This window comes from Haliotis rufescens, unplaced genomic scaffold (assembly GCF_023055435.1).
Source record: "Haliotis rufescens isolate VD_foot unplaced genomic scaffold, xgHalRufe1.0.p SCAF_38, whole genome shotgun sequence".
Taxonomy (NCBI): Eukaryota; Metazoa; Mollusca; class Gastropoda; order Lepetellida; family Haliotidae; genus Haliotis; species Haliotis rufescens.
The window spans coordinates 2,732,059-2,749,163 of record NW_025964090.1 but is presented as its reverse complement, the minus strand read 5'-3'; the positions used below and the strand labels follow the sequence as shown (position 1 = coordinate 2,749,163).

The window sequence follows — 17,105 nt, the reverse complement described above, 5'->3', positions numbered from 1 at the left end:
ACTATATGACGCGGTCTGTAAATAATGGAGTCTGGACCAGACAATCCAGTGATTGACATCATGAGCATCGCTCCACGCATTTGGGATCAATGACATGCATCAACCAAGTGAGCGAGCCTGACCACCCGATCCCGTTAGTCGCCTCTTACGACAAGCATAGATATGCACGCGTGTGCTTGTTGTCACGTTACTAACGCTGACATTAAATACATACATATTATAACTTTAATGACTTATTTGTCATGTCCTAACATTGTCTATATACGCATATCATTACGTTATCAGTAGCCACACCCATGTTATATCTACCTTATAATGTGTATATGAAATTAAATAATACAGAAAACTGTGTTATACATCAGTGTTAAATGTTCAAATGACCAACTTATTACACTTTTCTAATGACAATAAATATCAATGATGTTGTTGTTGTTATTATTATTATTATTTTTTTTATTTAGAATTTCCGACTTTTTATTTTACTAATAATGTATTTTTTTATACAATTAATTTCGATTATGTATTTTGCTTTTTTTAATTTTAATATCAGGTTTTCTTTTCAAGCTTTCATGTACTTTTCCAAAAGAAAACATAATGTTTATTTACGATATAATATTAATTTCTATACATAGACTTGACACGCAATATGTTTTGATCAAGGTTTCTAGGAAGTTATGTTGACATAAGGTTGGTCGACTTCAGCATACTCAGTGAGTTTTATATAGACTCCCTGTTTAAGCGGCTTATTCAAATTTAAAATATAAGGCATCTTAAATCATTATAAAATAAACGATTATTTGGTAAATAAAATCGGATGAACACACGTGTAGCCACTGGAATATTGTAGCCGTGTGACATTTTGAACCCTCAGAACTTAATCTGCCAAATATTACCATTTGCAGTTCTCTACTATGCGTATTTACGCCAAATATGGTTTGCGATGGCGACCTCAGAGAGCGTGAGTCACAAAACCATATATGGCGCTTGTGTTGCAATAATGGTATGCGATATGGATATTAGTCGACCAATCAGTGACGAATAAGCTGACCTCGTGGTTTTAGGAGCACCGAAGGGACCCTCCGTCACATCGCGGCTAAGAAATCGCATAAAAGGTACGTAGTGACATTAGGAGACACTTTATATAGTTTTTAGGCATCATATAAGCGTTTTCTATCCATTTAAGGTGAGATCACTGGTGTCTTACTCCTTATAAATGTGACATTTCGGCGTTGAGGTTTTATTTGTGTTCTCTCATTTTCGAACAGCCCTTCATCAACCTCACTCCTGTAGCTGAAATACAACCAAAGCTTCAAAATGGCGATGTCAGGAATTGCTGTGTCTCAAGAGTGTGAAAAAGCTCACGAAAGGCAACACAAGAAAGAAAAGGACGTACAGTGGACAGTGTACCGCATTGACCAGGCCGGTAAAAAGGCTGTGGTTGTAGTTGATAGTCAGAAAGAGAGAGTGTTCTGTGCCAACACGGCATCGCAGCAGCATTGCGATGAGGTTAAAAAAACAAATAAGCAAATATGGCTTGACTTTATTGATTGTTTACCCGACTTGGAAGGTCGATATGCTGTCTTCGATTTCGTACAACCAACATCATCTGGAGCTTACAAAGACGCAATTCGCTTCGTTGCATGGTAAGTAAATAAGATCGAAGTAGGTCGACAAGCCGGAAGAGCCGTCATTCTTGTCGGCAAACGAGACGCATTGTCCTGTCAAAGACACCGGCCACAAAATCGATTATTTTAGGAGAATTTGTGTATGGGACTATCTGTGTTCTGCTCTGCGCATCAACTTGTTTTGAAATTATATCGGAAAAACCGTTAATTGTCCAGAATATACCGGTGAATATTCCTATATCACGTGCTTGTCAGATAGATACACCCATTACAAGAAGCCTGCTCTCAAAACTGCACGTGGCCCGTCTCAGACTGATAACAAAGTTATAAGATTTTCCTCAATGGCAAGTCCACAAATTTAATGGATTAAAGTGTGAGTGTTATATCTCGTGGAAAATATGCGTTGGAAGCCTACTAATATCACCTTTCCTTTGTATGGATAATTGAGGAAGTTGTGTAGTGGGCGTGTTCAGTTTGAATTATTTCCACCCAAAGCGTTAAGTAATAGAAAATTAGCAGTTTTTGCTGTAAATTCACATAGCTGAGAAGTTTTGAACCACCATATAAATATTGAGAAATGTGCTATAACAAATGTTTTAATGGAGTTTTCATGAAGTTAAATAGAACACATGGTACAAGCATTTGGTGACATTTTCAAATATCTAACACATAGAGGTTGTCACGTGAGTGTGTTTGGGGATGGTAAGTATCCTGCAGTAGGAATAAACATTGTATTTAGCGAGCCTTGGCGAGCTAAATACATAGTGTTTATTCCTAATACAGGATATTTACCATCCCCAAACACAAGCGTGATAACTTCTTTATCATATAATGTCATTCTTTAATTCTGTGCTTGAAAATTGCTTTCCCTCTCTCACAAACATTACCGAAACATTGCGAGTTTTCCTTGAATGCGTGCATTGATATTTATTACGTCACAGGGTAAGTGATGTGTCAATCGGACAGTGACAGTAGCCAATATAGTTCCAACTGAAAACTGTTTCTTATACAGTGGCGAAGAAACATATACGCAAAACAACAGATGTTTTTAATTGCCTTTCGCGGCAATCCATCTGTCTGTCCGCTAGAGTAACTGCCCTTTGTCAAAGCGAAGCTACTCTAACCCGAGTCTGTGAGACATCATGCCACGGTCAGATGTTGTTGACAGTCAGTCTGTCCTGTCATAACGTTAAGAAGTGTAGTCAGATGTACACACAGCAACAAAAAGAAACAAGGTAACAATTCAAACATATTTCGGCCAAATCCAACTATTTTAATTTGTGGAGAAGGTTTCAAGCCGCAGAGGTCTACAGGCACAGATATGGCTACTGATTCCGCTTGGCTAGGCCTCGTGCCCTCGCACGCCGCGATTCGCTGTGCAGAGTTGCTTCCCTTGGGCACGCCGGAAACCTATGATTGTGGGTTCGAATCCCGGTTCGGCCCGATTATGTTTCTAGGTTTGTCAGCACCATTCCTGTGCTCGTGGGTTTCACCGAAGACGTAAACGTCTAAGATCTGCATTACTTCGGGCTTCCTCCCACATAAAGCTGACACGCCGTGATATAACTGGAATAATGTTAAAAGCGGTGTTAAACCCAACTCACTCGCTCACTCGTGCCCTCGCAAAATTGTTTCGAAATTTATTTGTTTATAAACAGTGAAAGTAGTCCTACTTGACCTTTGATATTTGCATCTCTATCCTCATATGACCCCACCGGATATCTTTTTTATCCGTTGGCTTTATCCTGCCGAGAAACCTACCCATTATATGATAATGGTTTATATTTGTAGCTCTTCACATGTCTTTGATTATGTTTGTTCTTAAAAAAAAATATCCTTAATAGGTGTTTAAATAACGGTAAAATATTTCAACAGAATTTGACATATAATTGCTAAAAAAAATGACACTTTTATCATTGTGCATATTCGTTGAAGGGTTAAAACATTGGAACAGTATGTGATGTTGACCATTTGTCCAAAGTATAAGTCTGTTGGCCTTGTATTAGCCTCAACTAGTAATAGTCCGACAGCTAACTGACTGGGCTACTTCAACACTGTTAAACTAAGTGCAAATTTACCTAGTCATGCCTAAGAGCAAATTTACCTAGTCATGCCTAAGACATTACTCGTCTTGTCCCTTTAGTCTATGGACACTTATGAGTGATCCTGATGTCATTTCGTAAACCTGTCCCATTCCGTAATCTACAAGACACTAAAGTGGTAAGGAATAAGCCAATATGATGCGAACTGAGAACGACTCCAGACAATATGATTGTAAAGAGGATCCAAGGGCTAAGGATAGTTCTGGGTAACCTACCCTAACACAATTATCTAACCCTAAGGATAGACAATATATGAGGCCACAGTCACAAGAACCAGTGCTTACTAGGGCTGCAACAAATACACTATGAGGCGAATGCAATTCGTATCACGAGATGTCCCACGGTAGACAGTGCGCAGACTGGCGACATTTGGATGTGTGCAGCGTCAATATAAGAAACCCAATAAATACTGCAATAGGGCTGCAACGAATATACTATGAGGCAAATATTTTACTACATTCACTCTTCTGTGGATGAGCATGTGGCCTCTTGAATCACGGATAGTGATGTATTCATGTAAACGTTTTTTGTTGTATAAGAATTAAGATTGTCTATATTGCTAGCGGGAGACATAATAAAATAAAAAAATTTATGTTTAGTCTATTTCTTAGTGCTGCTTTTCAGTGGCAGCAGGCCTATGAAGCGAAAAATAAAACGTTTGGCCTAAGACATACACTGACAATGTGTGGGGTGTGGGGATGCTAAAAAATGAGTAATAATTGTATTCTGCCGGAAATGAAAACTTCAGTCAATATTGTGATCAAAGGTGCCATCAGTCATTTATTAGACAACAGACAGAAGTGTCGTCCTACTTTTATTCAGAATGTCATGAGTTTGTAGTTTGTTTAATGCCGGACTCAGCTGTATATGGCAGTGTCTTTTACGTAATCACGTCTGGACCAGACAATCCAATCAGCTGTTGGGATACAATGACATGCATCAACTAAGTCAGCGAGCTTGGCCTCCTGATCTCGCTGGTCGACTTGTGAAGATCTGGGGTGGAATAGGTCTTCAGCAACCTGTGCTTGCTGTAAAAGGCGACTATGCTTGTCGTAAGAGGCGACTAATGGGATCGGGTGGTCAGGCTCGGTGACTTGGTTGATGCATGTCATCAATCCCAATTGCGTGGATTGATGCTCGTGATATTAATCACTGGATTGTCTGGTCCAGACTTGCTTATTTACAGACCGCCGTCATATAGCTGGAATATTACTGAGTGTGGCATTAAACAACAAACCAACCAACGTTGGTCAGCTCTTAAGACAAGCATGGGTTGCTGAGGACCAATTCTCATCCTGATCTTCACAGGGGATTTTGGATTAACAACAGTGAACACGACAAAGAACAGGAATGAGATAGACATACATCACAAAGATTGCTGAAAACAATTATGCATTTTAGCCCTAGATTTGGTGTTTCTCACTATGTTGCATGTCGGGTCTTGTCACATTTTGTTGACATAGATTGATAATGTGGTTGTTACAGTTGCATATTGATGGCACATAGTTGAGTGGGAGATATAGGCTTGGGTCTCTCATTAGTCCAACTTAAATGGGGATTGGTTGGGTTTTCGATACAAGGATGACATTTGCTCACCTCAATCAGGGATAAATATGTTGATCAAGATCGAACACCATAAAAAATCATGTTTTACAGAGTTATGGCCCTTGTTTAATCTCTTGGAAATTGGGAGCAGGTTTACTCTGAAATCAATAGGGATAAAAGGATGACATTTTGCGTACATCATTCTGAATAAATATGTTGATCAGAGTTAATTCAGTTATTGTCCTTGCTTGGTCTTTAAATGTGGTGCACACGACTGCCAATTTCTTGGAAACCACAATAGATGACGATTTTAACATTGTTTCATACATGTATATTGATGAAACTTTGTGTTCACTTCATGCAAGCCGTAAAAGGCGATTACCGGTACGCTTGTCATAAGAGGCGACTAACAGGATTGGGTGGTCAGGATCGCTGACTTGGTTGAGGCATGTCATCGTGTCCCAATTGCGTGGATCGATGCTGATGTCAATCACTGGATTGTCCGGTCCAGACTCGATGGTTTACAAATTACAGACAAATTATTGCTGAGTGCAGCGTTAAACAACAAACAAACAAACCTCATGCTAGTGCTGAACTGGTGCCATTGATGTTTTAATTATTTCTCCAAAGAAATTTTCAAATGTAACAGGCTAGTTAGGCATAACCATAGGCACGTCCCATCTACTCAGCATTTTCTGAGGACCAAACACATCACTATATAAGTGCAATATTCTTTGACGCGACGTTAAACCCCAATTCACCTCACCTCGCCTAAGGACCAAATAGTTATCTTTAGTCAAAGCTGTGGTTCTCATATGGATAGATATTAACAAAGAACATCTACTAGCCTGAGTAGTGGTAACGTCTAGCAATACTGTGGGCTAGCAGGCCTGTGCTAATTTCTATCCCTGTGACCTTATTTGATGTTTTGAGTTGTATTTTTTAGATGTGTATGTGTCCAGTGAAGCAATATAGTATTTTAGATTTACTAGAAGGAAGCACTGTAAAACAGTCTGTGTTCCTGTTACAGGTCCCCAGAACAAGGTCCAATTAAAAACAAGATGATCTACTCCTCAACCAAGGATACCCTCAAGAAGAAGCTTGATGTCCAAAAGGAGGTCTTCCTCTCCACAAAGAGTACCGAAGATATAGAGGACGCTTTCGCACAGCTGATGGTTTAATTGGCTATGTTACTCAAGAACTTAAGTGTCTAATGCCTGGCAACTAAGGAACAGTTTCCTGCAAGCTGTACAATGAAACGATGACCTAAGTTTTTTTGCACATGATCATAAACTAATTGCTGATTATGTTGTTTCACAATGCCGAATAACATTGACTTCTGAATTACCAAATACTTAACCCTAATCAACACAACAAGAACAGAAAACTGATTTAAAATGTATCCACTTTTGTATATTGTAAGTAAATACTTTCTCAATGACTTGTCAGAACAAATTGTCTGAAGCTATCTTCAATCATGTTGGAATGAACATCATGTTAGAAGAAACTTTTGATGCAAGTAATAAATATTTCTATGAAAGCTTTATAATTTCAAATCTTATATTTTACTTCAATCATAGGATGACTGCCCTTGTCTGTTTCAAGTTGTCTTTAGGCAAAATTTGGTGGAACACAAAAAAATGAGAATGGATCAACAAATGTATTCTGTTTCTTTGTGGCTTTCATGGGGGCGTGTCAGGTTCCTTGGATACCTCAACTGGATTGGAGATTGGATTAGCAGTAACATTTTGTGATCCTACAATGTTGACCAGATTTGGAGTCTTGTCACTGTTTTCTCTTCCAGAGGCAAGGGAGTAAACTGAATATTGACGTCCAGTTTCGACCCTCAGTTATTTTTTGGCTGCACTATTGAGGCTATGCATAGTCCAACTTCACGCTTACATATTTAGAAAATATCTGTCAAGGCCCAGATGACTACAGATGTTTTGCACATCCTGCAATCAATTGAAATCTGCACGATATTCACAATGTTGTTACAAACAGGATATCGATTTTGTTATGCAATTTTGATTGGTTGATTTGTTGTGTAACACCGCTAAGAGGTGACTAACGGGATGGTCGGACTCACTCACTTGATTTATCCATGTCCGATCCCAATTGCGTGGATTGATGCTTGTGATTGTCTGGTCCAGGATTGTCACTGGATTGTCGGGTCCAGACTCGATTATTTACAGACTGTCGTCATATAGCTGGAATATTGCTGAGTGCGACGTTAAACAACCAACCAACAAATCAAAAATTGCGGAACAAAATCGATATCCTGTTCGTAACAACATGGCAAATATCGTGCAGATTTCAGTTGATTGTATGATTTGCCCATTTTCAGAATTACATGCTTGCATTCAGATATTGTTAATATTGAAAAGTTGCAAAAAATAAGAGACAAATCGTGTCTTGATTAAGTAGAAATAATGCAAACAATTACTTGAGAATCTACAAGTAAGTAGTCATAAAATTATCTGCCGGACAGTCAGGAAAATTTCATGCAGCGTGTCAAACGTCACCAGCCATGTGCAGGCAGTTATTTCCAAGACTGGGACTACTTGTTTCTCCCAGAATCTTAAGTGATACATAAATGAGTTCAATTTGAGCCAGGGGACACAGGTGTCCCAGTCGTCATAGGCACCAATGTGCTGTGCAGAGAGCATCCGTTGGGGACACCATAAACTTGTGATCAGGGGTTCGCATCCCAAGTTTGCCAAGGTCAGGAGTCACGGTTTGTCAGCACCATACTCATGGGTTTCACCAAAGTGGTAAACATCTATGACCTGCATCACTTATGGCATTAATCCTTCCCAAGGCTGACATGCAGTTTCACAACTGAGATATAGTTCAAAGTGGCATTAAACCAAACACGTCACTCAAATATGGCCATGGACCAGATGGATATTGCTCCTGGTATCTACTGGCATGGGGGGAGGGGCATGCAGGCTTGGTTGAAAAGGTTCTGTTCATGTCATTCTATCAAGATATATCGATATGAGAATGAAAAGAATTTCCAAGCAGAATTATGGCTGCCTTATTAATTGCTTTTATGTACCTGTTATATTGTTTGGTGCAGCTCATGTCAAAATTTAACATGTTCAGTCATTGCTTAGTTTTGGGTATTGAGTTTGTTCCTGTGAATAAGAGAGGCACGGGTGGTCGTCCAAGGCACCACAATTTGCCGTGCTCACGAGGAAGGTCCGGGGTTCGATCCCTGGCTGGGTCATACCAAAAGAGGTTAAAAGATGGTACTTCTTGTTACCCTGTCTGGCACTATGCATTAAAGGGCTAAAACAAGGACTGGTCGGCTCGGAGTCAGTATACTGTGTCTGAGTGGGGTATTCATGTTGAACTGCGGCATGGTATCTCAGTGAGCTAGCACCATAAATCAGCGTCAGTCCGGACTAGTACAAGCAGCCATACACACACACACACGTGCATGCACATCGCTATATAAGTGCAATAATCTTGGACGCGACGTTAAACCCAATTTCACCTCACCTCACGGCGCTCATGGATTTCGCTGAAGTGGTAAATGTTGGAAATATGTTTCACTTTGGGCTATCCTCCCAAAGTAAGCAGTCACTCTGTGATATAACTGGCTGGAATGCTGTGGATTGAAAACCAATTAATTCACTCAAATTATTGACTAACATAGAAGTAGAACACAGTAGAAGTGAGCTTTATCCAAACACCTTAATTTACAGTGTACCTATGTAAATATTTGAAGAAGTCTTTCTTTGGATAAAATGTGTAAGTAAAACTTGATTATGCAATATCTAATATCGCCATTCTATTGTTATAAGTACCATGAAGGGTCCAGTAGAGTCCTATAAACGAATGAGAACATGGTATTTATCAAAATAATATGGAGATAAAATACCCTGGATGGAGGATATCCAAAACATGGCTCCCGAGAAACAACAAAATAACAGTTGCATCAATAGAATGCTTTAATAAATAAAACACACCACATGCATTTACACCAATGTAATATGAACACAAAAAACATGTGCAACTTGGATTAAAATGACTCGGCAAGACTTTGCTCTGAAATGGAGAATACATGATTGATGAGAAGAACACTGTTTCAGCAGCAATCCTTCCTTTTAGGAAATCAACAAACAGTGAGACATCTGTATTGTCTCAATCAATGGCCTTTCTGAGAGCGAGTGAATCAATGAATCATTCTTATCACAACATACATCTGGCATTGTGATCATCATTTTACCCCGTTCTTATATCTTTATGCACAACACATCGGCATTAAATGAAGCATTCATAATAACTGGATGAAAATAACAATTTTTAAATGCAAACAAAATTGGTCATAAACATTCTAACCGTTATAAATAGAACGACAGTAGGTTGTACCACCCTTGTGCATGGTTCACACTCCATATGTTAATTTTCCAGTGGAGAAACAGGTTTCAAAAATGTCCATAAATAATCCACATGGATTACATATGTCTCATGTGGTCTGGTCCGAAAGGATATCTGTCAGTTTCTGCAAGGATTTGTAGATTACACCAGTTTACGACTCAAACTGAAGCCAAAGTTAGATTGGAGTTCTGTTTAGTCTAGTTTGCTCAGCCTAAGATATGACAACACTAATATACTGAAAATGAAGCCATGAGCCAAGTACATGCAACTACACTCCCAAAAGTTTAACCGACTTGCATGAGGCTGAGGTTGGTATGACTTCAAGACCAAGACCAATTTAGGAATTGTTGGAAGCTAATGTGAGAATTGGACACAGACGAATAAATCAACTTCGAAATATCCCCAAGCAGCTATCACAATGAGGCCTGGATTAAGACCTTCAACAGTTGTTCAAGAACTGCTGGTCTAATATCAGATAAAGATATGGTGCTCACTAAACTCTCCATCTTCACATTGAGAGAGTGAGAGCCCTCTTCCATTTCCAGGGATAGCATTTCAGTTTCAGGCATAACCCCTGTATCCATTCCTGTGCTTCTGAGGGGGAACGGGTGGCCCAGTCGTCTAAGGCGCCGCGATTCGCTGTGCAGAGTTGCGTCCCTTGGGCACGCCAGAAACCTATGATTGTGGGTTCGAATCCCGGTTCGCCCCAATTATGTTTCTAGGTTTGTCAGCACCATACCCGTGCTCGTGGGTTTCACCGAAGTGGTAAACGTCTGAGACCTGCATCACTTCGGGCTTTCCTCCCACATTAAGCTGACACGCCATGATATAACTGGAATACTGTTAAAAGCGGCGTTAAACCCAACTCACTCACTCACTCACCTGTGCTTCTGACAACGTTAAATTACTCTCCTTGATTTTTATTAACATTTTACTGACATATCAATGTCGAGTCAGGAAAAAGGGAGGTAACTCGTATAGCCTAGAAACCAACGCGACATCTCGTTTTCATGGACATGAAGACATCATTTCCATCAAAAATATTTTTGAGGGCTTTATTTTGCATGTCAGTTTTTCAATGTTGAATTTCTTGCCGCCATGTTGTTGATATTGCCAACCATACATTGATGCTGGTTTGTAACCTGCATTCTGATTGGTCCATTAGACTTAGTCTCGTGGCAAATCAAATTGGCTAATGAAAATCAGGTGCAGGCAATCTGAGATCGTGAGGAATCAATCCAGGGGTTAATGTAGGTTTACTCAAATGCAAACCATGGAGATACAGAGGGTTGGTGTGTAAGTGAATGTTTCTTTTAGCCCATCAGCAATATTTATGTAAATAGTGAATGGGCCAGGCAAACCAGTGGTCGAGAGCATGTGAGCTATCAACATGTGATGAAACACAATTATTTACAGGCCACACATTGTACAAATGTAGGGAACCAAACTCGGGGTAGCGGTGTGTTGAGCCAATGCTTTAACCACTAGACTACCCCACCGCCCCTTCCTCATTTGAAATAATAAAGCAATGACGTAGTCCGTCACATCAGTCAACAGTTAATGTAACTGCCTTATACAATTCAAACTAGAAATATGCCTTCGACTGAAATACAAACATTTACGAAACTCAAATAATGAATTTATTGTGGACAAAACAAGAAACCAAAAATGGGTGTCATCAACTGTCAGGAGACAAGTGAGAAGTCATCTTTCCAAGGCGAGAGAGTTAACTGACTTTAAAAGTCCAGTTTCCACCCTTGCCAAACTAGGTTGGAATTACTGGGCTCGATTGTAGCGCCACCAGTGGCTATTACCAGTTATGTCCCTTCTAAGCCTCTCCTATGGACCAATCACATGCCACCTCGCGTATCACTTGCGTTTGCTTCACACAAAATGGTGGCGCCCGGTCAGGACGATCTGATCGATAATAAGATCTATATTGTGATAAAATGGGTCTTACATCGCGAAATGCGTCAAATCACATGGGCACCTTGATTAAAAACATGAAAAGATTTGGAAAATATCTGCTGACAACGAGTTGGCGGTGCACATGCTTTGCAAATCCTGCAATCGACCAAAATCTGCACGACAGTTTATGTGCCGGATTTCGATTTCAGTGCGCGAGTTTGATTGGACTCATTAGTCCAGCCAAAATGTAACTCCATAATACCAGCCTAGTTCGGCAAGGGTGGAAACTGGACTTTTATAGTCGGTTAACTCTCTTGTCTCGGGAAGATGGTGAAAAGTCAGCTGCCAATCATAAGCACCTGTACATTTGAACATATAACAAACCTGAAAAAAAAATCACCTTTTCGTCTGGAGTGAGACCAGATCTAAATAAAACTATACCACTCTTATCAACTCTGTAAACTATGAACACACAATGCCATTTAGAAAGTGGTCAAATGTAATAAATGTTATATTTGGGATAACATTTTCGGAGTAATGTACAGATTCTCTTACTTTTTTGGGTTGAGTCCAGTCCGGGATTTGCACCCACTCTGCCAGATTTAGGCACCTAATCGCCAGCACACAAAGTCAGCGCTCTAACCCACTCAGCCACCAAGACTTCCACAAAAATGAAAGTCTGACAACTCATAGTCTAGATCAGGTACCTAGTGTACCCCTCTGGCGATTAGGTGCCTCACTGGCAGTGTAGGTTGGAATCCCGGATGGGACTCAACCCAAAAAAGTATGAGATTCTGTACTTTACACAGAAAGTATCCCAAATATAACATTTGTAATTCTGTTAACATTCTAGAAAGTCATACAAAAGAATTGCTTCTGAAAAAGATAACACTGCATTGTTTTATTGTATAACAAAGTATTGCAACTGATGCTTCTATAAAAAGAACATGCAAACCCAAGACAGATTCTCATGAAATATTCATTCTCCACGGTCATACTTTTCTGTAAACTGTCAACCCATAACATTATACCTAACATCTTCAAGGGGCCCTCAAAATTAGTTTCTTTTATCTAATGTTTGTTATATAAATGAATAATACCAATGAATACCATAATCTGGCAATTATACATATACATGTCATCTGATTTTCATATCTGACTTTGTAAACTGCATCACTGACTTTCCTCCCATGAGCTGAAGCAGGGGAGATAACTCACCAAGATCTTGTGACAGTTGATACTTTGAAGTTATTTTTATTGATGATACTGAACTGAGTTGTGATAACATCGATTATAAGTTTTATGTAATATTCAAAAATATTTTCTATCACATTTTAAGGAGTGAAACTGATGATGAAGATAAGCTGATAGTGATGCTGGTCTTGAATGTTTACCACTTGTTGAATGTTTACCACTTTGGTAAAAGACACAAGTATAGGTATACTGCTGTCAAAACAGGGATCATCATCGATGAATCAGTGAATCGAACCCATGGTCATCAAATCCTGGCATACCTAAGGGATGCAAATCTGTATATCTAATGTTGGCACTTTAGACAACTGGGCACCCTGAACCCCCATCTGTGATTGTACATTAGGGCTAGGACGAGTCCAAATTTACTACCTGGGTACCCGATCCCCTATTACCCGGCCCTACCCGGGTCTCAAGAGCTGGGAACAAAATGTCTGATTGGGAATTGTTCTGTCGCAGCCCTGGCCTAAACTATTTAGATACATGTATCAAACAATCAGTTTACTGAAGTTGACTGAAGCTTTATCTTTACTCAAACATATATACAAGTCAAAAGGAATGTGTACATCGTCAGAAAGAAATGCAAACATTAGCGACTTGTGGTGTAACCAATGAGTTTTTTATCAAACAATATATCACATGACTGACCATGGGTCCAGGTAGTCCTGTGAGTATCCGGGTCCTACTCAGGACCCACCCGACCCGAGTACCCAAGTTACCCGTCCCAGCCCTATTGTAAATAACCAGGTGATCTAACTGTACTTTGTAAGGAAAAGATTTATGGATGAACAACTTGTTTATTACAATTAGGAGCTACGTTTCGGTGTAGGTTCTAACACCGTTATCAAGCAAGTGATGCTCAGAGTATGGTTGACAAGTATATATACAGGTAGGAGACAGTGTTTATACAGTAGAGTAGATATCAGATGAAGTTACACTGGATTGGAGAAGTCTGTGTGTATGTAAAGGGCAGTAACTGCATGCTTTATTGGATTGCATTGTTTTTAAGTATTAGAATTTTTATATATTTTTTGAAAATGGAAATAAAAACGAAACGTGCGGAAGACTTTTTGATGATGCGGGCTCAGCCTGAGTACCAAAACTATTATTTTTTTTAGCCTATGTGAGTGAGATGTGTTACAATTATTCATGTGATAAGCGAGAAAACTATGAATGTTTCTTATGTGTCCGAACACATCCAATACGAGGATCCATATTTTCAGAGACTAAGCATTTAATTGGGACCACATCCAACCCATTCCCCAAGGGGGAGCACAAAGTTAGAAATCCCTGATATTTCTAAAATTCCAAACTTCCTGACCATTCCCAGAAAGAACAAAGAACTTCTGAGGTTCTGACAATGCCAAGGGAAACCATATACAAGTACTGTATTCAACGTAATAAGCGCCCCACTCTAATAAGCACCCACTGCGATATTTGCTAATGTATTGGCTAGTGAACAATCCCAATTAGCACCCCTTCCGATTGATCAATGTACACAAGACTTCTTTATTCGTGTATAATATGTGTGTTATATGCATCCTTAATTATGGGAAATTAAATTCTGTAAAAATATATCTGTCATACATAAACATTTCAGGCTGTCAGCATAAACCACGAAATTTACGGTCTTTCAACTCTGTTGTTTTTCACCAAAATAATATTCTAATAAGAGCCCCCTATTTCAAATTTTGAGAGTGCCCTAGGCGCTTATTATGTTGAAAATGGCATGCACCTTTAAGATTGATGAAAAATACCACTATATATATATAAATATAGAAATTACAAAAGGTAGAAATATAACTCAGTGCCTGAAGCACACCAAGTTCTTAATGTAAGTATCTTTCATTTTCGATAAAAATATGTTTGAGTTTCACAACATGACATACATAAGAAACTTTTCATAAACCCATGTAAGATAAATATTCAAAAACACAAGTCAGTTAAATATTCATTAACAAATGTCAGATACATATTCATAAACACAAGTTAGTTAAATATTCATTAACAAATGTCAGGTAAATATTCATAAAACATGTCACTTAAATATTCATTCACAGATGTCAGATAAACAAATCATAAACACAAGTCATTTCAATATTCAAAAACAAATATCCAGCAAGGTTTACTAGCAATATGTGAGTTATATGCACTTCAAATGGAACTGCATTATTACGCCTGAAATGGTTAGAATTATTTTTGGCTACATAAAACGTATTATTTCTTAATTAACATTTACATAGTAGACAGTTGAAGCCTTTTGTCTCGCACTCCTGGGGGGCGGTCGTGTTGCCTAGTGGTCAAATCGTTCGCTCGTCACGCCGAAAACCCGGGTTTGATTCCTGACATGGGTACAATGTGTGAAGCCCATTTCTGGTGTTCCCACCGTGATATTGCTGGAATATCGCTAAAAGCGGCGTAAAACCATACTCACTCACTCGCACTCCTGGGACCAGGGAAATAGTTTAACTTATCCGGGGTTCAACACATCCACCATGACCTCACTACTGTCTGACGTTACCATCATGGAGCAAACGCACCATATTGCGCATGTTATGTAAATAACATTTTATATAAGAAATAGAAACAGGAGCATTCTACATTTAATTTTATGCATCTAAATTATTTTTTTTCATATCACTGGTTTATCAATTTGGAGTTCGACTTATCAGGGACTACTGCTATAAAATGAGTTCGAGACTACCAGGAATTGAACGCATCCAGTTAGACACAGACAGGATTTCCTTAATGACACACTCGGCAATATTCCAGCTATATGATGGCGGTCTGTAAACAATCAAGTCTGGACCAGGCAGTCCAGTGATTGACATCATAAATATTGATCCATGCAATTGGGATGGATCGATGACATGCATCAACCACGTCAGTGAGTCTGACCACCCGATCCCGTTAGTCACCTTTTATGACAAGCATAGTCACTTTTTATAGCAAGAATGGGTTGCTAAAGACCTATTCCACCCCTGATCGTCACGGGCCGACCGAACTGTGAGCGTGACACAAGCAGAGATTCAACACATTTGAGTTCAAGACAATAGGGTTGGACAGTAGTTTCAAAACGTCATGACAACAGGCCTTCTCTTTTGTTTCTTATTTCTAATGTCAACACTGATTTCAAACATAGATCATCATCCTCTAAATATCTCATCAACCGACACTTATCATGACTAGTATCATCGATTTCAGATTTTAGTTTGCTGTTCATCTACATCTCCTAGCACTTCACTAAGCTTGACACATTTCCTTCCAGAATTTCATTAGTAATCGAACTGCCAACTTAAATAAACCTTGTAAAACACGTACCCAATTCTGTCACAACAGATTTGGAAGGAGCTCCTAATTCAGGTGTGAAAAACCAATTTAGTTAATGAAGTTAAATACCATTGCTGAAAAATACAATGTACCATCTCTAAAATATTTTTGATTGATAAATATGGTAACAGCCAACTTAAAAAGATAAAAACAACGGATGAAAGCTGAATTAACAATCACTCAGGTAATGTCATAATGATGAAGGAACAACACATCCATAAAGTATAATAAACATGAATATAACCAAATACAAAGCATTTTAGTGGACATTTAAAAATATTTTTCAAAATGTTATCGAAAACATTGTACAAATACATCATGGGAACTTTAAACACTACAAGTTTGTGTGAATTGGACTGGTATTACATAACAAAACAATTGTTTATTAATTTTGAATTATATGATCACTATTGGTGTAACGATATGGTGATACAGTACTGTCACGTGATACGTGGTCCACAATACAATACATCGATTTACGCCCCCTGCATCACGATACATGATACATTTCATTACAAGTTAACATACTGGTGTAAAAACCTGATTATAATAACCTACTGTTCAACCACCAGCTTATGCTGATTCTCTTGTATTTCATGGTTGGCTATAAATAGCATACCAATCACAGAGCCCTCTACTAATTTGTTTCTGCCCTACAATATCCCATCTTTGATTTCTGAAACAATTTACAGTCAAGTCTTGTTAATCCGACACTCGTTAATCCGACAATCGGCTTTATCGGACACTAATGATGGGAACCGATTAAATCAGTTTCAAAGTTGCAACTTCCATTCCAGATTATGCTTTTTAAAGTATTTTGAATCGGTCATATAGTCCGTAACAGTTGTTTTGTGTTAAACTTTAGAGGTTGCATGATTAGAAAACATATTCCGCTAACAATGTAACATAACAATATGAATATTTATTTTATATTTTTTATTACGTGTTTGAATCC

General features: G+C 38.8%; 1 protein-coding gene and 1 long non-coding RNA gene across 2 annotated transcripts; one reads left to right on the top strand and one right to left on the bottom strand.

Moving 5' to 3' along the window:
* The first annotated feature begins 958 nt into the window (after positions 1–958).
* On the top strand, positions 959–6,816 carry LOC124117823 (actin-depolymerizing factor 7-like). The gene is made up of 3 exons (XM_046479851.2): positions 959–1,112; positions 1,266–1,643; positions 6,303–6,816. The coding sequence occupies exons 2-3, from the start codon at positions 1,315–1,317 to the stop codon at positions 6,451–6,453; spliced, it is 480 nt and encodes a 159-aa protein (XP_046335807.1). The 5' UTR covers positions 959–1,112; positions 1,266–1,314; the 3' UTR covers positions 6,454–6,816.
* A 2,397-nt stretch (positions 6,817–9,213) lies between these two features.
* On the bottom strand, positions 9,214–11,503 carry LOC124117832. The gene is made up of 2 exons (XR_006858357.2): positions 10,544–11,503; positions 9,214–10,247 (listed from the first exon to the last, which is right to left on the bottom strand). It is a non-coding gene; the product is annotated as an uncharacterized LOC124117832 (long non-coding RNA).
* Positions 11,504–17,105: the final 5,602 nt, after the last annotated feature.